Source organism: Eptatretus burgeri, chromosome 6 (genome assembly GCF_056783735.1).
Source record: "Eptatretus burgeri isolate ZD-2024b chromosome 6, Ebu_testis_v1, whole genome shotgun sequence".
NCBI lineage: Eukaryota > Metazoa > Chordata > Myxini > Myxiniformes > Myxinidae > Eptatretus > Eptatretus burgeri.
The window spans coordinates 60,584,933-60,612,186 of NC_140966.1; the positions used below are offsets into that span (position 1 = coordinate 60,584,933).

General features: G+C 43.5%; 2 protein-coding genes across 9 annotated transcripts in view; both read right to left on the minus strand.

The window, feature by feature from the left end:
- Positions 1-3,035: 3,035 nt before the first annotated feature.
- On the minus strand, positions 3,036-4,353 carry TMEM125 (transmembrane protein 125). Its single transcript, XM_085885284.1, has one exon. The coding sequence runs from the start codon at positions 4,351-4,353 to the stop codon at positions 3,733-3,735; it is 621 nt and encodes a 206-aa protein (XP_085741410.1). The 3' UTR covers positions 3,036-3,732.
- A 2,438-nt stretch (positions 4,354-6,791) lies between these two features.
- Positions 6,792-27,254, minus strand: part of ERCC8 (ERCC excision repair 8, CSA ubiquitin ligase complex subunit) — a 28,473-nt gene continuing 8,010 nt past the window's right edge. Inside the window, exons 3-13 of one of the 8 annotated variants that reach the window (XM_085885277.1) lie at positions 25,689-25,784; positions 19,589-19,702; positions 18,434-18,557; positions 14,537-14,618; positions 13,196-13,264; positions 12,165-12,261; positions 11,881-11,984; positions 10,647-10,774; positions 8,647-8,901; positions 7,455-7,538; positions 6,792-7,072 (exon numbers count right to left, since the gene is read on the minus strand). In XM_085885277.1, the coding sequence (XP_085741403.1) occupies positions 7,004-7,072; positions 7,455-7,538; positions 8,647-8,901; positions 10,647-10,774; positions 11,881-11,984; positions 12,165-12,261; positions 13,196-13,264; positions 14,537-14,618; positions 18,434-18,557; positions 19,589-19,702; positions 25,689-25,784 (1,222 nt within the window). In that variant the 3' untranslated portion in view covers positions 6,792-7,003. Of the gene's footprint in view, positions 7,073-7,454; positions 7,539-8,646; positions 8,902-10,646; positions 10,775-11,880; positions 11,985-12,164; positions 12,262-13,195; positions 13,265-14,536; positions 14,619-18,433; positions 18,558-19,577; positions 19,708-24,939; positions 25,614-25,688; positions 25,785-27,254 lie in introns of those variants that run through there. The other 7 variants (XM_085885281.1, XM_085885280.1, XM_085885279.1 and 4 more) reach the window with 7 other exon arrangements.

The following is a 27,254-nucleotide window of genomic DNA, read 5'->3' on the forward strand; positions in this document are numbered from 1 at the left end:
AAAATCACTAAAAACAATAAAAATTTGTCGTGTCCAGATCAGGATTTTCACAAAAATCGAATAAATTCGTCCTTGTGACACACTGAATCCGTTATTACACAAAAGGGTAACCACAAAACAGTCGGAAAATGTCCGTAAACAGAAATATCTGCAAATAAAAGTCAGCCAGTACAGCCTCTGTATGCTCACTCCTGTTAGACAATGGAGCTAGCACTGGAACTGGTTGGTTGGCAAAGGTAACAAGGATCTCTGCCTCTTATTTTACAACTTTTGCCATGTTTACATTGAAAACTAAAGAGTTCATAGAACATGATACCCCATGAAGGGTTCAAGTATATACTTCAATTCAAATAAAATAATGATTTTAACATGTAGATTACCGACTACGGACATACTCATAGTGCTGGGTGTACCAGATTCTGCCACTGAGTATTGTCGGAGAAAATATTACGCCATTGTATTCTAAACAGAATATGCTGGTGTGCCGGATAATGCAACAAATAATCTGCTCGAAGATTGGTGAACATAAATCCATGCAATAATCATGATGATGATAATCATCAGTCTCCATTCATACATGCCATTTTGAAGGGTAATGACAAGTCGCAAAAAGGTAAAAAACAAACAAACAAAAAAAAACACGTGGTACTCAGCACACGATCTACCTTTAGCAATGATGTAAAATAAACATCAACTCAGCGCTAAAAATAGTCCGACCAGATAAGCTCATTCCTGGCATATGGAATTGAATATCTTGCCCCACTGCCTGCTACGAGTTTCCTCATAACTTGGTCTCCCCAGCAATGGATAATAAATTCACTTTCATTTACTCATCGAAGGGTAAAATTTTAAAATAAAGTAGATGCACATGCATACTTGGCTTGGCAAATGGGAGTGGTGTATACGATAAGAGTTGGCAATCAAAGTGTGAAAGATCATTTTTTTTAATCCAAAAGTTTAACAAACTGGAGCAGTTTTGTACATCACCTTATACGCTGTCATAAGATGACGTTGAGTCTCAGTTTTGGAGATGGAGGCATTATTGATTACCATGGATGCACATAGCCATATGGTAGCTTCTTCTTCACCCCCCCCCCCTATACTGAACTATCTTACATGCCACTCCCTCTAATGCTATATATATATATATATTGCACGATTCTTGGAAATATGAAGGTGATTTGTGTTATACAGTGTTCAAATATATAATTCAATTTAAATATAGGTTTAAAGGCATATAAAAAAAAAAAATCAATAAATCAATAAGTATGGATTCTGTCACAATTTTCTGCAGCATCTATTACAAATTACATCACCCGATTGAACACATTACATTATATCTTCATGCCTGTTGTTTGTGTCCTTTATAACATCCTTAAAAACGGTAAGTTTCCTGTTTGGAATGATTTTCAATTTTGTTTGACTGCCAAATAGGCCGACAGAGTAAAAATATTATCTCGCTCCTCTCGATGCACATGCGGTCGGGACAACTTCAGAGCCAATGTAAGGTAAAATGAAAGACTTGTCTTTCTTTTCATGTTTTGAGTCATGTTCAAAAAATATAACATTTGATTTAAATAAATTGTTCCTCGAACATAAACTGATAAGATGGACGGACGGACAGACAGACATGAACCAATTGCTTCGCCCTACTTTTCGCTATGCATGTAATACTTGTTTTTGCAAACTTTTTGAAAAAAAGAGCTCATTTTAATCACGAATTCCTGATTTACTTGAATTATTTATCTGTTTACAGAATTTTTTGGTCATTGTTTGATTAAGTTAATTATGAATATGCAACATTTTTAGTTTGTCTTTTGGCTAGCATATCATTACAACATAACTGATCTTGAACATAAATCTTTAACAATCCACATCATCAAATATACAAAGCTTATATTTATTTATGTCTGCATGTAGGATGCACTCGAGTAGTTGCTTGCAGTGTGCAAACATACCCCACTGGTTTACAAAGATAATGACAACCTTCCCCCAATAACAGTCGTGTTTGTTTTACAAACTTTATACGTCATTGAAACTGATTGAACCTTACTTGGAGAATCACGGTTTCTTCCACTCCCACACCGCACCTGTGCTTTTGGGTTCAGTGGTTATGGTGTTTAACGGTCCAGCGTCACGACGCCCACAAACTGCCATTCGGCACGGTGCGAGTCACAGAACTCATCCTTCAGAAGTACCATTAAGCCGGCTATCCTGCTTGAACGCCCCGGTGGATGCACAAATATATGGTGGTAACTGTAAGCTTATCCACCATGCCTCTACTTTATCACCGCAATGTAAAAATCTATCAATGGATAGATTTAAATAATGTGGATAGAATCAACAGAACGTTGGCCAAAGTACACAAAAGATGGTTTTTGCTTCTCCTTGTTTCCTACAGTGGTTAACACGCCTCAATCAACGTTCCGCTGATTCCATCAATCGTACAACCTGTCCAAAAATGACACAAGCAACATTATAGTTCTTCATTCCAAATTAAATTTATCAATTTATCTACTTCATTTCATGGGAGGTATAACAGTGGGACAGGATCTTCTTCTTCCTTAAAGGCAACAATTATTCCCACGTCCTTGTGGGGTTGGCCGGGGGAAACTTAGCCCAGGTCCTTTATGAACCTGTTGGCCAAGCCTGACATTTGACAAAGGTTAGAGCAGGAATTTGGAAGTTGTTCATGGTGCCGGCGATAGCTCGCCTACTCTTCATGAAGGACACCGTGGGATCTTTATTGTCCACCAACTAACTCCGGCAGACGAGACGCCCAGTTTAACGTCCTGTGATGGGGGCTGACAGAGGGAAAACACATTGATGAATCACCCAGCCTGTGAAACAAGGGGGTGACAGTTTATTGTTGGGTCGGGATTCGAACCCAAGCTAGACAGCTTAGAGGGGAATATGTGTACCTATCGGGCCGTGGGCCATCTGCCAGCCCCAGTGGGACAGGGTCACTTTATGAAAACGTTGCTTCAAGCGTTAACTAGCATGCCATGGACACCAGAACAAGACAGCCACAGGTGTTGTGTGAAAAGATAGGTTTAATAATAAAATAACAAAATAATAAACTCCAAAGCAAGCATGACGAGGATAATGATAAGTTATGAGTCTCACAGTGTGAGCAGACCAGACGTCAAACAAGGGAATGTGAAATTAGGTGGCTGAATGAATGAAAGGGATGGGTCCAGGAAGAAAAGCATGGGGGTATTAAGACTGCAGCCCTGGGAAATGAACCCAGGATTTTAGAGACAAGCGTGCTCCGAACTGGGCTTCTCTGCCATCCTTCATGATGCATTTAATTCTCATTTTTAATGTACCATAACCTGTTACAGAGCATCGGTGCTTCTGAAGCAGTTTCTTGGCTAAAGTTATACTGGGTGGTTAGCCAATGTCTTCCCAGCAGTAGTTTGGGCAGGACTTTTGGCCAGGGTGCCAGCGATAGCTTGCTTACACTTCACAAACTAATGCCGGCACGGCCAACATCTTTAAACATCCACCAACTAATGCCAGCAGATGGGGATGCCCAGTTTAACGTTCATCTGACACACACACACATGATGAATCATCTAACACACATGGATGAATCACACTGCATGCGAAACACCAGGATGACAGTTCATAGCTGCGTCGGGATTTGAACCGAGGCTAGACAGCTTGGAGGAGAGTGTGCATACCCCTCGCCCATCCTGCCAGCCCATGCATTAAATAAAGTCCATTATTTCACACAATGAAGTTGCCTGTGCTTGAGGTTGGAGTCGTGGAGGGCAGTCCTTCTGGAGATGCCACAAGGACAGTCACTTGTCTGAGGCCAACACGAGTCCCAAATGAGGCACAGAGAGTCTGTGTGTAGATCAGGTGTCCTATGACTGCAAGAAGGATGAGGACTCCAGCAGTGATAAATGATACTGCTACGATCAGCATACTTGACCAGTCCAGTGAAGAGAAGGCAAATACAAGGAGAAGGACTCCGATCAATAGAAAAGAAGCCCCGCTGCCTCCGACAAGAATCACATCCAGCTTTCCGCCACTCTTCAGGAAATCCACAACCCGCTGGCTCTGGAAAGGATTCACATCCTGCATGGTGGATGTCAGGAGTAGTTTCATTGCAATGAAGAGGCCAATCAACCACAGCGTAACGCTCATGCCAACTTGCCAGGATGAGGAGCCTTTCCCGTCATCGATGATCACAAAATTTGCTCCGAGGAGACACAAAACTCCAAGGCCAATCAAGGAGGAGAAACAGAGGATGGAAACGTGGGGTTGGCGAAACCACCGAAGCTCAACGTCCTCCTCCACCAAATTTCTCATCCTCGCCAAGTTCCGACCCTGGAGTGCCGGCATTTTTGATTATTCCTTGTGGATCAGGTGAAGCTCAGCCAGGCACCGATGTTATGCCCAAAGATAACCCCGTTAAAGTGGCTGGTTAAAGGTTGCATTTTGGCTGGTAGAGTTGTGAAGGCTTTCCACACCTTTTGGCTAAAGATTAACTCCTCACGTGATTGTTCACAGCCATGAATCGACTTTGTTTACTGCCATTATGACATTGAAATTTTCTTCCAAGCACTTCAGGAAGTAATTAGATGTTGAAAGACTTCTTCGAAAACTTTTCCTGCGAGTATTTACTTCATGGTGTAAAAAAGTCATCTCAGATGTTCATGAAATGGATTTTGTCAAAGCTGGCTCACAAGCTTGTAGTTGTACAAGAGAAAGGGATGGAGCCCTCACAAGTCCCTCTCACATCATTCAATTGCCAATTTGTTCACCTTCCCGTTTCTAAAAAAATGTTTTACTTCCTTACAAAACCCTTCACTTTTCAAAAATAGGTCTTGTCTTTTCATCCTCAGGACATTAGGACTAAAATAATTAATTATTGACTAAAAACATGACTTGACTCGAGTCCAATGTAAGAGCGACTCCAAAACATTCCTTGTTAACTCTAGATAATACATGAAGAGTATCACATGACAGCCTGTATATTTCGTGGTAGAACTGCTTGCGGTGAATCAAAACGCTTCACATGAACATTTACTCTATTTTTGTAAAAGCAAAGAGGATGGAGGAAGGAGGAAAGCAAAGGAAACGAGAGCAAAGTCGATGCTGCACAATTGCAAATTCCCATGCTTCCCACTTAGAGCAAAGTTGAAAGATTACAAAAAGTTCCACCAGGAAAGAACCAATGTCAAATTTTTAGTTTAAAAAAAAAAATCTTCCGTTTTAACCACTGACCCTAAGTCCCCACCACTAGGTCACGAACCAAGGTCAAATCCCAAAAAAATCGTTACATATTTCATGTGGTGATCATAACTGACAAATTTGGCGAATTTCTGAACGATTTAGGAGATGGCATGACGGATGGACGGAGACAGACAGACAGACAGACAGAGTCGATTATAATATCCCCAGTTTTTTTATTATTTTAAAGCGTGGGAATGACCAGGAGAGGGACAGGGACCATGAAAAGGATGGGGACCATGAAAAGGACGGGGACCACGAGAGCAACAGGAACAGAGTACCTTTAACTCCAACCACCGTCACCTGAGTTTTTTCACATATTATTTCAGTCCAATTACTTTCTCTGTAAATCCTGGTAGGAGTGTGCCTAAATAGTGATGAAACGGAAGACCAAGAAGGAACCCCGAGTAAAGAGCAAGGAACAAAGATGGAGTCATCAGGAGGAACCTGGATAGGATTCGGGTTTCAGCCGCTACTCCACAACCCTCAAACCTATCCAGGCACAGCCAAGCGAGACTTACAGAAACTTTTCTGCAAGAATTCACTTCTCCTTAGAGAGATAGATAATGAAAGAGAGGAATATAGAGATGAAAGAATGAATAAAGAGAATTGTTTACAAAAAATACAATAAAATAAATTAGAAATTACAAAGAAATGTGAAAGGAACAAAGAACAAAGATGTCAGGAAGAAACCGGACAGATAGATTTCAGCAGTTACTCCCCAGTGACTCTAGAACACTTACCATTGAGCGGTCAAATTTGGGTAAAATTATCGACCTGACTACAAACTGTTGTATTAGTGCTCCGCAGCCAGTGCACCGTCACAAAAGTTCACCATCCTTAGGATGGACATTAAGCTGGGTGTCTCATCTACTAGCATTCCTTCGTGGATCCTACAGTGTTTTTCAACAAAATGTAAGCAAATTATCGTCGACACCCTTAAACTCAAAATTCCTGCCCTCACATCCAGGGGCAAAGCAGCAGTAGTCGTAGTAACGTAGCACACCTTAGAAATGATGCTACCTATGGACCCAACTCAAAATTGAGTCTCAGGCCAATATGCATAAGATACAAACAAACAAACAAACAAACAGACTTCCCTGCATCACCATACATTTCCAACAGCTTCTTAATTTCCTGTGGTGGATTTGCAAAAGGGAGAAAGTCATGTATGCTTGATGGACATTCCATGTCCGGTCTCCAGGGCGATAGAAATATCTCCTGCAAGGGAAAGCCCATACATCAGCATTCAAAGTCTCTATAGTTGCCTTTATCACCGACTATAATAATCGGTCGACTCTCGTACCAGAGTATCCATTGCTGAGGATGTATATTTAGCTCTTGTCATGATTGGTCACAATGTCAGGATTACCAACTTGAGAACGCTCTTGAACATCATCATACTGTTAGGGTTAGTTACTAGACCGACATTATGAAGCATGACCTTTCTCCCCAACCTGGGGCATATAAGCAGAAATACACATGCATATTCAGAGGAATGGTGTCCCAAGAGGAAGCCCCCTCGAGCCTTGTTGGTTGTAGCCAAGTGAGCAACATAGGAGTGTAACAGGCAGCATCAGACTTAGGCCCATTTCTTATATTTGTTTGTTAAAAAGGGTTAATGAAGGATTGTGCGAGATGGCAGAAATCCCTCAATGCAACACACTGCATCAGGAATACCAATGTGCAGCTTGCGGCCCGTGGTTTTATTGCAAGAGAAAAAGACACAAGGCACTCTTCTCGACTTCCTTTTCTTGCCTCAACCTTCATCTTCACTACAACTCCAGGTATCTTGGAATGCTGAACAGCCATTTTTTGTGCCTCCATCCTGCGTCAAAAGGTCACCACCCGTCACACTCAAAGAATGATATTCAATTTCTCTTATGATCAGGTTGTTGTTGTTGATCAAAACTTATCGCATTGTTGTTAATAACAAACAATCATCGTACATTTTATGAAAATTGCAACAACAAAAAAATCTGCACACGTGTGTAAAATAGTACAACCCACCAATTTCAGAAAGTTAACAAGCCAAGAGAACACGTTAAAGATGATGATTTTGTTTCTAAGAATTGTTGAATGGAGAACTCAGGCATACAGAACGAAGCAAACGCACCAAAATATTTTTGGATCATCACCCTTTCCCCTTTCCCCCCTTTTTCGACTAAACATAAGCAGTCAGCCAAATGGCTACGTTTTAATCATCTCACCTCGGCATCATCGGCTTCACTACACCTCCCCAAGTCTGGAGTCCAGACCAATATATTACAATCACTTCCGGCACTATAAACTTCCTGCAGAGACACAGTGCATAGCAATTCTACAAACATGCTCCAAGGAGGCATTCACACCAGGGGAAGAGGTTAAATTTTAATATCTTGGAGGGTGAAACAATTGATTCAATTAAGCAATACTTTAAGGGTGAAAGATACAAGATTAATCTGGCCTTGCTTTTCCTGCGCACTCCTACTTCTGCCCTCTCCAAGCCACCCCAGGTCACACACACGTTCCTCTCTAAACCCTCACCTGCTCACCCGCTCACCCTCCAAAAGACCAGAGACTGGTTGCCCACCTGCATTAATGTCCTCTTATTTTACAAATTGTGGAATCGTCTTCCTGTGTCCGTTGTCTCGTTGTCCTCACTTCGGTCTTTCAAATGCCCTGCCCATCACTACCTTATGCGCTCAGCCATGCACATCCACGATCTCTTCGACTCAAGTGGATTCTTTCCATTCTCTTCCTCTCTGGGCCATTTGAAATCGATTTTGTGTAATTCCTCCTTTTTTCCTTGCACGTCATGTTCACCCCAACCCACTCCCCCTCCCAATACCCTTTTGTCATCAATTAATCTACTGCCCTTTGTCATCTCACTCCTCTTCTTTTTCTTATTTTATATGCAGCACAAGGCTGCGGGGTAGCATCATTGGCTGAGGGCATGGCTGTGCCGCTGAAGCAACGCCCTCGAAGTTAGGGCAAGAATTTGGAATTTGTCCAGGGTTCCGGTGATAGCTCGCTCACTCTTTGCAAAGGACACCGTGGGGTCTTTAACGTTCGCCAAGTAATGTCGGCAGATGGGACGCCAAGTTTGACGTCCCCGTTTGTGAAACACTGGGATGGACAGGCCGAGATTCACACCCAAACTAAACAGCCTCGAGGTGAGTGTGCATTCCTCTCGAATCTAGATCATCCTGCCAGCCTCATTTGACTACTACGCAAGCCTACACCCTGTATCGACAAAAAAATAAATAAATAAAGAATTCGTTTACTTTCGTTCGTACATATTCCTCATGTTTACCAAAACAGTGCGGCTTGAATGTCGATTTGCAAAAGAGGATTAAACGAGTTATATAATCAGAGAATTTTCAAATAAACACATGGCGTTGCGATTCTATGGAACAGTACCTGAAACAGTGGATGGTAAACGCAGCAGTTGACGATGCCATAATGCCCGACGAGTTCATGCAACAACTGACCACTGTGTATGTCCAAAACGGATATGTTGCTGTCGGTCGGAACGAATGCCACATTGGGAGAGCAGCCAGAAGATATGCAAAACTTGAGGTTTACATGCCTCTTGATGCGCACCTTACCATAATTTACCTGCACGCAGAGATTGATCGGTATAAAGGCAACAGCTGATGCTGACTTTGACTGCAACTGCAGAGAGAGCAAAAGAGGTCGAAGTAAGAATAAATTGAAATGCAAATCAAACGGACAAAAATTAAAAATAAAAATAAAAAAAATGATGGAAAAGGGCAGCGGAAGTAAGCAAATGCATGGACCTTCATGTGCTGCGAGTAACGACAAGGTAGATCAAGAAAGACAGGTCTTCATAGTCTGGGATAACATACCACCACACAGAGCAGTTCAATGGCAGTTTATTTCTTCTTCTTCCAAATGCAGCGCATGGATGCGGGGAGCGTCTTTTGCTGGGGGCGCAGCTGTGCCACTGATGCAGTGCCCCCTGTCGGTTAAAGCAGGAATTTTGAATGTATTCAGGGTGCCGGTGATAGCTTGTTCACTCTTTGTGAAGGACACTGTGGGATCTTTAATGGTTCACAAACTCGTACTGACAGATGCGACACCCCCTGTTTAGCGTCCATCTGAAGAACAGCACACACGTTGATGAATCGCCCAGCTTGTGAAACACCAGGATGACAGTTTTATAGCTGGTTCAGGATTCAAAACCAGGCGAGACGGCTCAGAGGCGAGTGTGTGCAATTTCCGAAACTAACGGCCTGGCGAAAAGGGCAGGACTGAGCCAATCACACAAGTGCAAGTTCTGAAAGGAAACCCAGTCACTTTCTCGATGAACAGATGTATGCACAGAGTAACAAGGTATCCAATGTAATTCACTGATAAATCTGCAAAAACGTCAATTTTCACAGTCTTGGAAATCGTTGAAAACGACGACATGGTGCTCCTGTACGACCTGACCAGCCTATCAAGCATCAGCATTGAAAAAGAAGGCATTTTGACTGGACATATTGATCAGATATTTAAAAAAGAGAAGGGATAGAATTGCTAATCGAGGTGCCGGTACCCAGTGACTTTGACAAACTCGTAAATAATGTGGAAATTCGAAATATGTCCGGGTACCACAATCTTATAAATGAAGTCAAGAGAACCTGGAACTGCGGCATGCCGACATTGGGACAGTGATAGTCGGAGCGACTGGACTGATGAAGCAGAACCTCACGAAAACACAAGGATACACAAGGAACTTTGGTGCAGGAGGAGGCCATTCGGCCCAACATGCCTGCGCTGCACCAAGCCAAGTTTCATCACCCATCCACACACAAGCTACCAACAAGTTCTGCCAATATCCCCATATCCTTCCACATACAATGTATCCAGGTATTTATCCAATTTCCATTTGAAGTTATCCATGCACTCCATTGCCATGATGCCTGGTGTTGGCTTAATGGTTAAGGTGGTGGGCTTGCAATCTGAGGACCCCGAGTTCAAATCCCCCTCGGCTGTTGAATTAATACCAGGTGGGGTTGACTCTGCCTGTCATTCTTCCGAGGTCGGCGAAAATGAGTGCCAGCATGCTGGTATCCTGTGTCGGAGTGGCGACCTGTTCAGGATTGTGTCCAATAGCCAAGGAGATTGCTTAGGCAGCACCAACGCTCTGCACAGAGTATGGTCCCAATGGATGGATGGATACTCATTATATTGTGAGCCTGTGCACATGTTCCACAGCGTACTTACTTCTCTCATATGCATTGGGTTTTACCCATAACGTGTCAGTTAAAGTTTTACCCAAGATCTGCAATACAACGCAGAATGCTATTTGCTGGCAGGGGATAACAAGACATGTGGACAACCCAGAATACAGCATCTCACCATCATGCGCCGTGCTCAAAAGGGAATCCCAAACAGGCCAAACCACTGCTTACCAAAACATGTTCGCCTGTGGCCGTATTCCACAATCGCAGCCGGTGGTCTGTCCCACTGGTGAGTAAGTGTAGACCGTCATGGGTAAAGCACAATCCATTCACGTGTCCGTTGTGCGCTGTATTGCACGCTAAGGAGGGGAAGGGGGGGGGAAGGGAAACTGCTTTGATTACCCCACAATGATTTCAACCAGCCCATCCCAACTTTCCCAACTCATAATCATCACCGTCATCGTGCACCGTACCCTATGCAGAGTGTGAGTGCTGCCGAAGCAGTTACTCAGCTACAATCCTGGTCAGGTTGTCAGTCTGACTGGAAATCAGGACAGGAATTTGGAATTTGACCAATGATGCCGGCAACAGCTCACCCATACTCCACGAAAGGACACCATGGGATCTTTGTCATCCAACAACTGATGCTGCCAGACCAGATGCCCAGTTTAATGTCCATCTAAGGGACGGCACACATACACTGATGAATCACCTGCCTGTGAAACACCGGGATGACAGTTTATCGCTGGTGTCCGTTGGGCCATCCCGGCTGAAATTTGGCAGCAATGGTCTTCTCCGAACTGGGAACAGAGATTGCAAACCTCGTTCCGGTCATATGACTTTATGGTAATGATGGTTTCGATTCAGTCAGGCGAGACAGCTTCGAGGCGAGTGTGCATACCTCAAGGCCATCCTGTCAGCCCTTTCCCAACTCAGGATACTGTTTACACATCTGACAAGTATGCTGAACAACAGGTATTATTACCTCCGACACCGAAGGTAAAGGAGGTTATGTTTTCACCCCTTTTTGTCCGTCTGTGTGCAGAATATCGCAAAAAGTTGTGGACGGTTTCGGATGAAACTTGGTGGACACGCTGGGTGTGTGGCAAGGACGAATTGATTCGATTTTGGTGAAGATCCGACTCAGAATCTGGATATATGAATTTTTTTTAAAGCGATAGGGCCAAAAACGATATATAGCATGATATTTCAAAAATGTTTTGGGCCGGAAATGTTCACGTTGATCAGGCATTGCGTGGCGGAGGTGTGCGCTCTACCGAGTGCCCTTCGAGTTGCATCTGAAACCATATTTATCATCATAATCCTAAAAATAAATCCTTGAGCCCCCATGATAGATCACATGACATGAACAAATTGAGAGTCAAAAAAGTTGAACTGTTGAGGTCTCACAGCAACCATAACACATGATATAACTGTTTTGTGTAGGATGATAGTGTCAGCTGACCTCTCTGCTTTGGCTTGCTTGACACATCATGGCTGTGCTGGTCCAGAGAAAAAAGAAATGCCGAGGCCTTACGGACGTCCCAAATCCTCACCTGGTTATCCTCACTGCGGCAAGAGAAACAACACCATTTTATACTTGCACAACAAACAAGATCATTGTTGGTGGAACGAGGTAGTTAGCGATCGGGTAATTAAGCAAGAGAAAGAAAAACGACGCAATGAAGCAACATAGTTATCGTCCTTTCAACCAACCAACATGCAACGAATGCAGTTCAATGCCAATACCTTCCAGTTGCCAAGAGGTATTCATTTCGTGTTGACCAGCGAACAGCCAGCACTCCTTTCTGATGGCCTACAGTCACCATACGACCACAAATGACTGCTGAAAAGGAGGACTTCAACGATGTACCAAGAGCTTTATTTTCATTTGATGGTGTGTTTATGGATGGAATAAACTTCCCAGTATCGAGTTTAGGAAATAGGTTTAATTAGTTACCTGTGCATGGAAGCAATAAAATAACTCCATCCATCCATTGGGACCATACTCCATGCAGAGCGTCGGTGCTGCCTAAGCAGTCTCCTTGGCTATTGGGCACAATTCCTGGACGGGTCGCCATTCCGACACGGGATACCAGTAAGCTGGCACTAATTTTGCCGACCTCGGAAGGATGACAGGTAGAGTCAACCCCACCTGGTATTCATTCAACAGCAGAGTGGGATTTGAACTCAAGAACCTGGGATCCCATGCCCACCACCCCTGACCATTAAGCCAACACCAGGCATATGGTGTAATATTGTGGTGATCACAATTATCATGACAGGACGATGATGGCAGGTTGGGTGAAGTTTTGTGTCCATTTGGTTTGGAGAATTTTTCAGCAGTATGTTGCCCTTCCCAGTTTGCCCTGGAGGACCTGATAGTGAACCACAAGATATGGATTGGCAACATATGAAGACAAGATCAGGTGTGGCAGGCATATTACCCTCCTACCTGAAGTTTTTATTTTATTTTTTTAACCTCCACCACAAAAGGTGGATGGAAGGTTGTGTTTTCCAGATTTTGGTGAAGGTTCAGATACAGATCCGGCCGATCAGCAGGATACAAAACATAAACTGTATGCGCTCGGCCGAGTACCAATCTCGGTGATCATGCGATCTCAAGACTAGCTCAGTTTTCAGAATCCTCGAGTCCAAATATACTGCTGCCTTTAGTTTGGTTTGCACCCACAACTATTAAGACACCAGTCCAAACCACTTTACTGCACTCATACCCATAAATAAATCGCAGTGAACAAAAGGGAAGAAGTTGAACGTACCATAAAGTGTGTGGGTGCTCGATCCAGATTTGAGGTCACAAAGTTGCACTCTGCAATTTGATGTCCCGACTGTGGTCAGACAAACATTTCCAAACATTAGTCAAAAAACATTGATGTGAGAGCGAAGTGGTGAAGAAGCTGGCTGTGATCTAACGTTGAACATGCGCAAAATCTCTGAAGTGTTAATACAGACACCATGTCAGCTTTCTCCTTCCCACAGTCAACACATTCATGAGATGAATTCTAAAAAAAAATATGCATAATCTCTCAAAATGGCAGATAATTGTAGCATTTATTCCACGTTACCACCACCCAAATTCCTGTCTGCCAGCATTAGTCGGTGGACATTAAATTTAAAAAAATCCCACGGTGTCCTTCACAAGGAATAGGCAAACTCTCATTGGCACCTTCTCCAAATTCCAAATTCCTTTTCTAAACTACAGCGGGCACTGCATCAGCGGCACAGCCGTGTCCCCACCAAATAATGAGACCCACAGCTGTACACTGTATACAAAAAAAAGAAGACCAAGACTACCCAACATGCGTGCACGTGACTGAAAAGGTCAAATGCAGTCTGCGTGATATAAAAACAATTACATTGCATCGATTCAATGAAAAGGTTTACACAGTTTACCGCTCTCTCTACTTTGCAAAACAAAACCACACGTCGTGTCTGGGGCATCTCTTTTACTCAGCAAACCCTCGAGCCCATTCCAAGACCAGCAAAACAAAACAGCCAACGTGGCATCCATCTGACAATGTTTGATTGGCATTTGAGGCACCAGATACACCTGCTCCTTGAGGGGGGGCAAGGGGTATAGTAGGGGAAGTGGGGCAAATACATTTTATGGCATGGTTAATAATCCGCCTTGTCTGCAGCAGGGATCAGAAAAACACTTGTACTGTGGCACGTATACAGGCGAAAATTGTAAGTCATCTCCCCCTTGCGGGGGGTGGGAGGGGCAATTCTTTTCATGTCCATGACAGGACCCTGCGTACTACCAACCCGTATGCAAAATTGGTGGAGATCATCCCAGCCCTGTTGTTTTTATCCTGTGATTTTCAGAAGTGCGCACGCACGCACACCTTATTTAATTATGGTAGGATACGACTAGTTGGTAAAAGTAACTGACTTCTTCCTATGTAATAAAAGGTACCTTTGCTGTGACACCACAGTTTGCTGAAATGCTTTCATCGTGACAACGTGTTTTTTTTTGTGGCCGAAGTGTGAAAAATCTCTGCGATTCTCTTATCTGACTTAAATGGGGGTGGGGGAAGGCAAAACGCACCATGTCAAGTGTCCCAGATCCAACAACACACATCTCTCTCTCTCAAACTCACCAGCAACAAGACAGTGTTTTGTCGCGATTGGAGACATGTGGTGACAGTGCACAGGGTTTGCAAACTTGAAGATATCCGCAACCTTGCATTCGGAGAGGGAGGAAAATGATACAAAACAGCTTTTATTAACTATGAGAGTGGTTCAGGTTTGTCCTCGACATGTTTATAAGAGGCACAGTAACGTATGTACGTTTACATTTTTGAGGGATTTGGTTTTTTGTTGCATTGCTAACCATCGACTGAAATAAAGTGCGTCCGGCACTAAAGTGTGCACAGAAAAATCAAAGTTGTGGCAAGAGGGATGGCAAAGAGGATGGAACAGCAAATAATTATGAAATTTACGGTCAATAAAAACATCAAGGCAACTAAAATTTCAACAATTGGGTGCACAGTATGGTAATGATTTCCATTCCTTCTTAAACAATACCTTGTAGGTGAGAAGTTTTTTTTTTTTGGATGAATGAGGCTATTAAGATTGGGCTGGTAGGATAGCCTTGAGGTACGCACACTCGCCTCTGAACTGTCTAGTCTGGGTCCTGATCACGACCAATCTATAAACTGTCATCCCGGTGTTTCACATGCGGTGTGATTCATCAAGGGCATTCGTTGGCGGATGTTAAAGATTCTACAGTGTCCTTCACAGATTCTATTCTACGGTGTCCGAAATTCCTGCACCTTCAGTCGAGTATCCTGCAACGGAGTGGCGAACTGTCCAAGATTTTAAACCTTGCCAAGAAACTGCTTTGGTAGAAATGACCTCCGTAAAGGGTGCAGTATGTTGATGAGGACGATCATGATGCAATTAAGAATGATGTCCAATTTCAAGGGTGATACACATGTCCCAAAGAATACTACACAGGAGACAGATAACGGCTTCAATTCCGATGGGCGAAGTGCATCTCCAAAGCTGGAGAGTACCTTGAGAAGTAATTCCAGAATCATTTTTGCAATATACGATAATGCATACAAGATCATTTGTGAGTGCAAACAAAAAGTTGACGTCGAATTTTAACCAGCTTCATAGTACAATTAGTTTTGAAATATTTTGCTCTTGAATGTAAAACAAAACCAGATTTCAAAAACAGAATAAGCAAATAAGGTCATTAATGACTTTTCTCTTTTCATTTCGCATCTTCAAAACAAATAATATAAGTTACTCCATCAAACAGTAAACGAGTTCAGTGAATTTCTTACCAATTCAGCTCGGCCTGTTGTCTAAACACATTACTCACGATTTTGGGATCCCTGGTTTCAAATCCAATATACCAATTTGATTTGAACCTGAAGTCCCAGCATCATGACCGATGCGGCCCGGATGAGAATACCAAGCAGGCCAACCGAAAGTCTGAAGGTGTTCAACCATCTAATTGCAAAATAAATAAAAGGTCGATGCTTTTGGGGAAAAAAAATTAAAAAAAAGAAGTAAAGAATCCAACGACTACATAATTTGCCACATACAGTGAAATAATTACCTCTACAACTGAAGGTGGACGGAGGTTCAATTTTTACATCTGTTTGTCCGGAAAAAACTTGGACAGGTTGGACGTGTGACAAGTACAAATTGATTCAATTTCGGTGAAGTTTCGGATCTGGGTACTCGAATTATTTAAGTGATTCTTCACCATTGAGAGATTGGAGTGAAAACTATATGGAACAAGATATCTCAAAAAGTTATGGACGGATTCAGACGAAATTTGGTGCAGAGGTTTGGTGTATGATAAGGAAGAATTGTTTCGATTTTGGTGAAGATCTGAATCCGGATAAGATTTTTAAAAATGTAAGTGATTCTTGACCATTGAGAGAAGATGATCACATTTGAAGCTCCGTTAACACAGTATGCCTCAGCACTGGGACCTTTTGTCCTGGGAAATGGCCAAACGGTCTCCTACTGCATTTAATTATTAGCTCATCAGGAAATATTCCAAATAAGGTTTTGTCATTGTGCACAATTCGTCCGTCCGTCCACTCATCTCCTTTTTCGACTTCTCCGGCTAAAGCGCTGGGTCGTTCCGGCTGAAATTCAGCAGCAATGGTCCTCTCCGAACTGGTAACAGAGATTGCAAACCTCGTTCCGGTCATATGACTAAGTTGGTCAAAATGGCCGACATAGTAAATTTCTTCAAAAATCTTCTTCTCCAGACACACCAGTCAGAATGTTACCAAATTTGGGTTACAACATTATGACACGGCCCTGATGTTAACTTATGGAGGCCATGTTGATCATGTGACCAGAAGTGTGTCAAAATGGCCGACAGTCAATTTTTGGGAAAAATCGCATAAATTCCTTAAACAATCTTCTTCTCCAGATCCACCAGTCAGAATGCTACCAAATTTGGGTTACAGCATTAGGATGCAGTCCTGATGTTAAATTGTGGAGGCCATGTTGATCACGTGACTGGAAGTGTGTCAAAATGGCCGACAGTCAATTTTTGGGAAAAATCGCATAAATTCCTTAAACAATCTTCTTCCCCAGATCCACCTGCCAGAAAGCTACCAAATTTGGGTTACAGCATTAGGATGCAGTCCTGATGTTAAATTGTGGAGGCCATGTTGATCACGTGACTGGAAGTGTGTCAAAATGGCTGTCACGCAAAGCCGTTCCACAATCTTCTCCTGATCCACCTGCCAGAAAGCTACCAAATTTGGGTTACAACATTAGGCTGCCAGCGTAGGGATGTGAAATTGCTAAAGTCATGCCGATCACATGACCGGAAGTGTGAAAAAAAATAGCCTACTTCGTCAATTTTTGGGAAAATCACGTAAATTCCTTCAACAATCTTTTTCTCCAGACCCACCAGTAAGAATGCTACCAAATTTGGGTTCCAACATCAGGGCAGGGCCCAGATAGTCCAGTTATTCTTCACCATTCCCCAAAGTCACCCAAATAAAAACTGAACCAGGTGGCAGAACGAGCATAAAAGGCAATGGGCAGATATGTCTCTTAAAATGATAAGGGTGTTTATTGTGAAGACAAGTACAGGGATTGCTATCGGACAGGTAGACGAGATGTTATCATAAATGGTATAAACTAAGCGATCAAAGGACACAGGTCGGAATGAGGGGGCACACAAACCTGCGTACAAGAAATAATAAATATAACCTGCTAAAGCCCAAACAATAACGATTCACACAAATAACAATGAGGCAAGCGAGGTCTTGGATGGCACAAAGCGAATCAAGGTCTTGGATAATCGCTGGCACACAGGCAAAGTGCTGCTCAGAATGGGCAGTGTCACAGGAATGATCTGATCACAGACAGAAGAAGAACATGTTGCGGTTGAAGATGGCAGAAAAAGATGATGCGGTGGAGGACCAGGAGAGAAAAGATGGCGGCCAAACAGAGAGAAGGTGAGAGATGATTAATGGCTTAAAGTTCAGCTCCAGCCTCCAACTCTCTGAGTGTGTCTGGCTCCAGTCCCTGTGATAGGTCCCTGTTATATGGAAATCTAACCTCAAAAACACACAGACCATGTTCCACTTACCAAAGTCAAGCTATGGACCCCCACCCCCCACCCCCAATTCCACATAACACAATATAGTGTGATATTTCAAAAAGTTGTGGAAAGTTTGGTGGATGCATTGGGTAGATGACAAGAACAAGTCCATTAGATTTGGTTCAGTCCAGATTCAGATCCAGTCTATCAGTGGGGTACAAAACGTAAACCGCTCATCCTGGCAGAGGTATGCGCTCTATCGAGTGCCTTTCTAGTTACTTCCATTAAGTTCCCTTGGTAGTTACAAAAAGGTTCTGTGTGCTTTATAATATAAGTTATATGATAAATATTCCACCAGTAATACAAGTCAAGATAAAGTATGAAACAGACTTAACAAGCAGCTTGGTTAATAGTCATCAATATCAATCAAATGTCTGCACAGGATTGAGATAACAGTATCCACCTGCAAGCTGTTTGTGTCCCACACTTTTAACGTCTTGTCGAATGAACTTGATGTGAACATTCCGGTATCATGTGGATACCACTGCACTGTCTGCACCATAAACTTGTGATTGTTCGGATTTGTCCTGCAGAACAAGACATGAAGGAGTGGGATAGGATTAGAGGAGGAGACAGTGTCAAACAAGGAATTACTAAATTGAAGTAGATCACAAACAAATAAGATTGTAATTTATTTTTCTAAAGGAAGTAAAACTTCTGGACCAGTACAGGTATAATTTAACCAGTGAAAGGGTGAGGGTTCTCACACCTCACAATCTATATATTACTAAAACTCTCATCTTGTATGTATGTACGTATGTTCCCGAAATACAGCCAAAACGGTACACGATAGCGCAAACCTTTTAGGGCCACTTTACTCACCATTCACCTGCAATGTGCAGTAACAAGTTTCATTCAAATCGGGCAAAGAAAAAAATTATTAAAAAATCAATTCTCGATTCAGTCAAGTACTCTTCGGGAGAATTTGATCAATGCAAACAACCTCAGTGGTATAGTTTGCTGGAGCTATCTTTTTTTTTTTTAATCAACCGCTGACACAACGGGAACCCAGCGTGTTAACGGGTCATCTAGTATACAAATAAAATTGTAGAGAGACAGAGAGATAGCCCATAATGTTCACATTGTATGCATTGTCTATAATGAGTAGCCATGGGAACAACTTGAATGGAATAGTTGGTTTAATGGCCTATCCAAATCAGAGTATGCTCAACAATGCAGCGTTCCGTTGCAAATGACAATTTAAAGAGTCAATTTAAAGCTCTATTGTCTCTTAAATTTGTAAAAGAGGTTCACAATGTACACTGGGGGAAGAGGTCAGAGACATGTGTGTGAGAGAGGGAGAGAGAGACAAAGAGAGACAGAGAGAGAGAGACAGAGAAAAAGAGAGACAGAGAGAAAGAGAGACAGAGAGAAAGAGAGAAAGAGACAGAGAGACAGAGAGAGACAGACAGACAGACAGAAACAAGCCAGAGTTGAGAGAGACACGAGACAGACCAACATCACTACATTTCACATTTTTGGTTCTAAACACCAAGTTGAAACATTCTGAACATTCCAACCCTCAAGTTTTGGGAAGTACATAGCACCTCAAACAGACCCTGAAATAGAAGCAACAGCAGGACATGATTTGGCGGGTGAATGAAAAGGCTTGTCCCAAGCACGGTTCATGTGGTAGATGGAGATGAGGCCCTCAGAATCAGCGGAAATCATGCTGTGCTGGCACAAGGTTAAGAGAAGAACTGTCAATGTTAGGAAGATGTGAGTAATTAACAAGTTGCATCAGACAAGCAGAGCGAGAAAAAACATGGACGTGCATGCACACACACACACTTTAACACCTGGTAGGTCTCCGTTCCATCTCCTGAAACTCTACACAGACACACACATCTTGTGTTTTTTATTTTCTGTTTCTAACAATGCTATTTCTATCTCTCTTTCACACACTCACACACACACACACACACACACACACACACACACACACACACACACACACACACACACACACACACACACACACACACACACGGCATTTGGTTAACAAATCAAAATGATAATTTGCACTTTAACTGTGATCGCACTTTACGAAAACAGACAATAAACTCTCCACAATTGCATATCGGTCAACTTTTGGCAAAAACATTCCTCAAAGTGCAAAATTAAATCAAATGATAAAGAATTCAGACACACAGTTGGGATAAAATGATGTGTGGTGAAATAACTTGTAAATGACAAAGAGACTTGTCCAGAGTTTGATATCTCCACAGGTTCTGAAAAGGACCGTCATATCCCAAAATTCTGAATCAAATGGCTACCTTGTCTATAAGACAGCCAAAACTGGTGATCTTCTGCCGCGTGGAACAGATAGGTGCAACACCGGCTAACAGAGCAAATCAGGTGGGGTACAATTTCCCATCTACCTATATTTGTACACTGTGTCGGACCAATGAAAGAAAGGACATCCGAGACAGATTGGAAATAACAACCACCAATTATTATTTGCGCAAATTTTAGTGCCACCTTACTCACCATTCACCTGTGGTGTGTAGTATCAAGTTTGGCGAAAAAAAAAATTTAAAAAAATTAATTCCCGATTCAGTAAAGTAATCTTCAGGAGTATTTAATCAATGCAAACAACCTCAGCAGTATAGTTCGCTGGAGCTATCTCTTTTTTTTTTCTTGAAATGATTTTTTTTTTCATCAACCGCTGTCACAACGGGAACCCAACGGGTTCACGGGTCGTCGAGTGCTTAATAAACTTCCCCTTTGGAAACCTCTTTCTCCTGATGAGTGAACTTTTGCAAGCCTTCATTATCATTGCAAAATGGTCACACTGTTGGTCGGTGTTATCATACATATCTATCTGTGTTTGTATCTACGACTCCAAAACACGCATATGCATTCACATATTAGTGCCTTTCCACAAAATCGTACCGGCCCTTGGGATACAGTGAGATAGAAGGATTAGGCTAACCACACCATGATATGTATTTATACCGTATTAGAAAGTTTCGCCTTTATTGAATGCAATAAAGCCGTTATATAAATCGTTACCATCTGCCAAACATTTCAAAATGGAAGGGCAGTATGGCCAAGAGGTACACACACCTGCCTCTGAGCTGTTGAACCTGGGTTTGAATCGTGGCCCAGCTCTAAACTCTCATCCTGGTGTTTCGCATGCAGAGCGATGCATCAATGTGTGTGCCGTCCCTCGAACGGACGTTAAAGAGGAACCCAAATTTTTTTCCTTTTTCTGAAAATACATTGAAAATCACTAATCATGATCTAATTTGAAGGGGGAAAAGATTTTTTTTTTTTTAGTTTTTGGCCATCTCAAAGTGTCAAAAAGCAACAGCAGGTCAAAGCCCTAGTGTCAATTTTAAATTTCGCCAGTCACATCTTGAAGCCATATTGATCCGAATGGCAGCTTACATAGAGAAACAGTGCATGCCGAGCTCGTATTTTGATGCCGATTCCACCGTCATTAGCAACTCTGATGGTTCTCAGTATGTTGAAACTGATTTGTGGGATATTGAGGAAATGACTGGAGACAAAATAGTGATGGAACCGCTTTCTGGGGATTGTGGAGCCGTACCATTTTGAGGCTTGTGCGAGCGATTCAGGGGAAGAAATCGGAAGTGTTCTTGAAGATGAAAATGCTGGTCGTATGTTCACTACCGATTGGTAGGTTTTGTTTTTCGATTCAATTGACTGTCGATGAGGGAGGGATTTTGTATTAATTGATAAATCAGTTACAACATTCAAGCAGAAATTCCCATCATCGCCCAAACAGCATGGACTCCGCCCAGGCACACTCGGACAATGCGGACAAAATGGGCGATGAATGCTTTTTCCCACCGTCGCAGGCTGATTAGGTGTCTTGTATGTTACGGGATCTTCCCATTTCATACTTTCCCGGGACGCCATTTGTGCCCGTGCCGTATTTGTGCCGTGTTGTGGTTTGGTGCTGCGCCGTGCCGTGTTGTGGTGTGGTGCTGCGTCATGCCGTGTTGTGGTGTGGTGCTGCGTCATGCCGTGTTGTGGTGTGGTGCTGCGTCATGCCGTGTTGTGGTGTGGTGCTGCGTCATGCCGTGTTGTGGTGTGGTGCTGCGTCATGCCGTGTTGTGTTGTGGTGTAGTGCTGCGTCATGCCGTGTTGTGTTGTGGTGTAGTGCTGCGTCATGCCGTGTTGTGTTGTGTTGTGGTGTGGCGTCGTGCTGTGTTGTGCTGTGGTGCTGCGTCGTGTCGTGTTGTGCTGTGGTGCTGCGTCATGCCGTGTTGTGGTGTGGTGCTGCGTCGTGCCGTGTTGTGGTGTGGTGTGGTGTGGTGCTGCGTCGTGCCGTGTTGTGGTGTGGTGTGGTGCTGCGTCGTGCCGTGTTGTAGTGTGGTGCTGCGTCATGCCGTGTTGTGGTGTGGTGCTGCGTCGTGCCGTGTTGTGTTGTTGCGTCATGCCATGTTGTGATGTGGTGCTGCGTCATGCCATGTTGTGATGTGGTGCTGCGTCATGCCATGTTGTGATGTGGTGCTGCGTCATGCCATGTTGTGGTGTGGTGCTGCGTCATGCCATGTTGTGGTGTGGTGCTGCGTCATGCCATGTTGTGGTGTGGTGCTGCGTCATGCCATGTTGTGGTGTGGTGCTGCGTCATGCCATGTTGTGGTGTGGTGCTGCGTCATGCCGTGTTGTGCTGTGGTGTTGCGTCGTGCTGTGTTGTGCTGTGGTGCTGCATCATGCCATGTTGTGGTGTTGCGTCGTGCCGTGTTGTGTTGTGGTGTTGCATTGTGCCGTGTTGTGTTGTGGTGCTGCGTCGTGCCGTGTTGTGTTGTGGTGCTGCGTCATGCCATGTTGTGTTGTGGTGCTGTGTCGTGCCATGTTGTTGTGTGGTGCTGTGTCGTGCCGTGTTGCGTGTGGTGCTGCGTCGTGCCGTGTTGTGGTGTGGTGCTGCGTCGTCCCGTGTTGTGGTGTGGTGCTGAGTCGTGCCGTGTTGCGTTGTGGTGCTGAGTCGTGCCGTGTTGTGTTGTGGTGCTGCGTCGTGCTGTGTTGTGGTGTGGTGCTGTGTCGTGCCGTGTCGTGCCGTGTTGTGGTGTAGTGCTGCGTCGTGCCGTGTTCGTGCTGCTGCCCCATTGTAGGGGGGAGAGGTGCTCGGAGGGAGATTGAGTGTGGGGTGGTTGTGGGTATTGTGGAGTGAAGGTTGACGGGGTGGAGGGGGCGGGGGTTGTGCAGGGGGGGTGGTGCTGGGGGTGGGAGTGAAGGGTGGAGACCCTGAAAGTTTATCTTCCTCCGTCAAATCTTCTCGGAGGAGTAGATGATGATATACATGCATATATTCTGCATTGTCCACTATGGATAGATGGTGGTTTATTTGATTTGGAGAAATCTGTGTTGATAATAGATAATTATTTCCAGGTGCCAATGTAGTACCTGCCGGGCAATGGCAACAGGTGTTTGATTCACCACTCAAAATGCCCCTGTACATATGCTGGTAGCTGTGTAGAGATGGTGTTAGTTTGGAGCGAAGGCTGTTTTTTCCACTTAATCGTGGCGATGGCATCTTCTTTCAATTGTGGTGAATAACCACATGATCTAGTCATCTCTGTTGTTTCATGACGGTGCTTTGTAAAATGTTCCGAGCACATAGAACATTTTGGAGGGCTGTTCCACACTAGGGTATGTCAGCCAAACTTCGTCCAATTTCTGGCAAATGTAGGGTCTTTCGGCCATTGCTGCAGCATGAAACCATCTCAGTTTGTATTACTATATGAGCACCAAGGACGCATCGACTCGGGATATTTGTGGAAAATCGAAAATTATTCGCCGTTTTGAGTTAAATCATACCACAATGTAACCTGTAAACAGTACGAGTATGGCGGTCCACTTCCTGATGCGACGTCACGGATATCTGCAGAAGAATATTTCGACTTTTAATCACAAATTTACACACTTTATAATTTGGAAATCGGAAAAATACATCTATCTACTTTGTAGGGTATCAACGGATATATTAGCATCGAGGTGGTCTGAGCATTGAGGTTCCTCTTTAAGCTGGGTGACCCGTCTCCGAGCATTCGTTGGTAGAGGGTAAAGATCCCGCGGTGTCCCTCATGATTAGGTGAGTCCCTGAACAAATTCAAAATTCCTGCTCTAACCTATCAGCGGCACTGCATCAGCGGAACAGTTGTGCCCCCAGCAAAGTATGTCACCTGCAGCCATGTGCTGCATAAGAAAGATTTCTAAATGAAGTAAAAGTCAGTCCACTAAGATTTAATAAACATTTGTTCTTCCTCCTTAGATGATATTGATGTCATTCATGCTTCTCTTTGTATACATATTTGGGATATCCTCCATTCCAAAAAGTTCCTTGAATGAAAATACTAAAGTGTGCACGGGGAGAGGAAGGAAATCCCCATTTGTGTCATGATGCCAATGTAAGTTACCATACTGCGTATGTCTTTTATGTATGGCCCTCGTGGACAATTTTTTTGGTATATAAACAATGATGTAAAGAGAAATAAAGCAATTAGAGAGGTGAGGGGGCCATGTGTCCCACAAGGTCCCCATTTTCCCACCCCCCCCCATCGGGTTAAGTATGAATACGCAGGCTTGCATTCCGTGGTGCCCTGGGGGCTGGACGGTGCGACTCTCGGCTCGCTACAATACGACTCACCGTGAGCTGTGGTCTGGCCAGAGTCTTGAGATGCGGGGGTGCAAGCAGTCCCTGAAGAGAGAGAGAAAGCTCCCCAGGGAGAGTTCTCCTAGGAGAGTCCCCAGAGTGAAGCACGAGAGAGAACCAGAGTGAGGTGCGAGAGGGAACCACGGAGAGAGGGGCCCACGGAGAGGCCAGACAGGGGATCAGAGAGAGCCCCGAGGAAGGACTACAGAAATTCAGGACCAAAAGAGAACCAGCGAGAGATGAAGAGAACTGGTGTGGGGATCGTGGATTGAGGTGGTTACCAAAGGCAGAGAAGGAGGCCGACACCAGATTGGAGTGGAGTGGAGACTGTGAACTGCTGGTTCGAGCTCCAACTGTCAGGTCTCTTAAGCAGACAGCTCTTGTGGCACGGCATGCCCACACAGCCACAAGGCGGATGCCATTTTTTTCCACCACCACCACCACAAAGAAAGGGACCTAGAAGCAAGATTTGCTTTAATTCTTCCCCGCACGCATTTATGTTCCTGCGTCTGGCTTTGCTTCCCTTTGTGTTATCAAACCGTGGCCATAGATTAGTAGAAAACCTTTTTGTCATCATACGTGGGACTCCACCGCAAATTTATGCCCGTTATCTTTGTGTAGGATTGCTAACCCTGTATGTTGCTTTCGGTTATGGTTCCATAAATGTATTAGTGATAATAATAATAATAATATTAAACTCTGTTACTGAAGTGGGTGTCACATTATTGCTCTGTCACTTTGGCATTTACGGAGAGCACCACTTGGAGGCTTTAAATTTGAGATCGCTCGATCCATCCTGATGTCTTTGGTTTCACGGGTCCTGCACACGTTCCAAATTGGTACAGAAGTGGATTAGGACCGAGGTTCGAATCACACCCGTAACAATACCTTCCCGATTGGGAGGCGAACTGTACCGATACAATGGTACAACAAACAATAGGCAATTGTGTTCTCGTAAGCCTGCGCAGCATCTTGTCCGTTTTGCAGCAATGGCTGCTAACATACAGTGCAAACCAAGTATGTCACATACAATCGCATTTCCACGGGATCCAGGTCCAACGTCGTGATGCTGTGCTCATGACGGCGTTCCACCATGAACGTCTTGCTGAGTTCTAAGTTCATGACCCTGGTGAATACACAGTTCCAAAAGAAGACAACACCAATTAAACACAATGACACCATAATCCTTCCAATAGCAAAATAAATAAATAAAAACAACTACTAAAATGAAGAGATTATGTAGTTTTGCAGAATACAGTATTACAAAATGCAAGAGACATTTGCTCATACAAATGGACAAGTTCTGTCATGATAAAGCCTCAAAATGGGGGAAAATGCAACAGGTATAGAGAAGGAAATGGAGACATTTAGTTGTTCACACAACAAGCTGAACAGCCTATCTGTCTCTGCAGCATTTAATAGAGGAGCAACAATGGGAATTCTTTTGAGACACCTCAAAGCCATACACAAACGTCTCTTCCATCATCAAGATTGAAACATGATAGCAAATGTGGCACAAACTAATGCCGATGCCATGAAGCAAAGTATGTTTAGATCAAAAGTGAATGGGTCTGGTGTTTTTCCTTCAATATTTAAAATAACTATGAATCCACACTCCCCAAAAACCCTTCCTCCCGCCTAGAGTACCTATATATAGAGAGTAGCGACAACTCAGCTATAGGCGCCATTTTGTTTCACTCTGGATAACGCGCGGTGCGTGCGCTACCGCCGTAGCAGCATGCATGAATGAAGCAATACATCAGGAGGGTGGGATACATCACTGGACATATATATTTATTCTCATGTTTTACTCGGCCAAAGATCTTGATTATAGAATCAATGGGGTTGAAAGTGATAAAATGTTAAAATGCATGTACTCATTACACGGGAAACTCAGAGTAAATTTGCCAGAGAACGAGACATTTGGGAGAAACTCGGCCTGTGTAGGCTTATGACATGAAGTCGAGCCAAAAAAAAATCTCGAGTCCATAGGCCTAAGTTGGGGCCTCAATTTGATCCATACCTGCCCCTACCCATCCCTGCCCCTACCCATCCCTCCCCACCTCAGCCATCTTTACTTTTTTCATCTCACCACATTATCATCTCACCCATAACAAACAAAAACAACAAACACCGATACCTACATGTAATTTATCATCATAGTTACCACCCAACAGGCTCTCAAACACACCAAAAAGTGACTATGCCAAAATGATTGTATCAGATTTCAAAAATATCTTAACAATTGAAATGACCCTTTTTTATGGGCAAAGAATAGTTAATTGCACAGGCCTGCTATGCAATTATTGGATGAATCTATGAAGCACGTTCATGTCAAAATGCTTATGTTAAGTATTCAACTGTTACAATCTTGTGAAGAAACAGTCCATGAAAAATCGCAGTAGGTTTGACTTGCTATTTTATTTCTGTCAACAGTGTTCCATCAATTTGCAAGATGATGAACGATAAAGAAATGCTACAAATTATAAGTACAGGTAACTCTGCTTAACTTAAATCTCTTGGGACCACAGAAATCTGTTCGACGTAGAACAAATCTGCCTCACAGAAGGTAAATAACACGTCTTGCATAATACGG

Coding starts and splice junctions, on each gene's coding strand:
- TMEM125 (XM_085885284.1), bottom strand. CDS start 4,353: ATGCCGGCACTCCAGGGTCGGAACTTGGCGAGGATGAGAAATTTGGTG.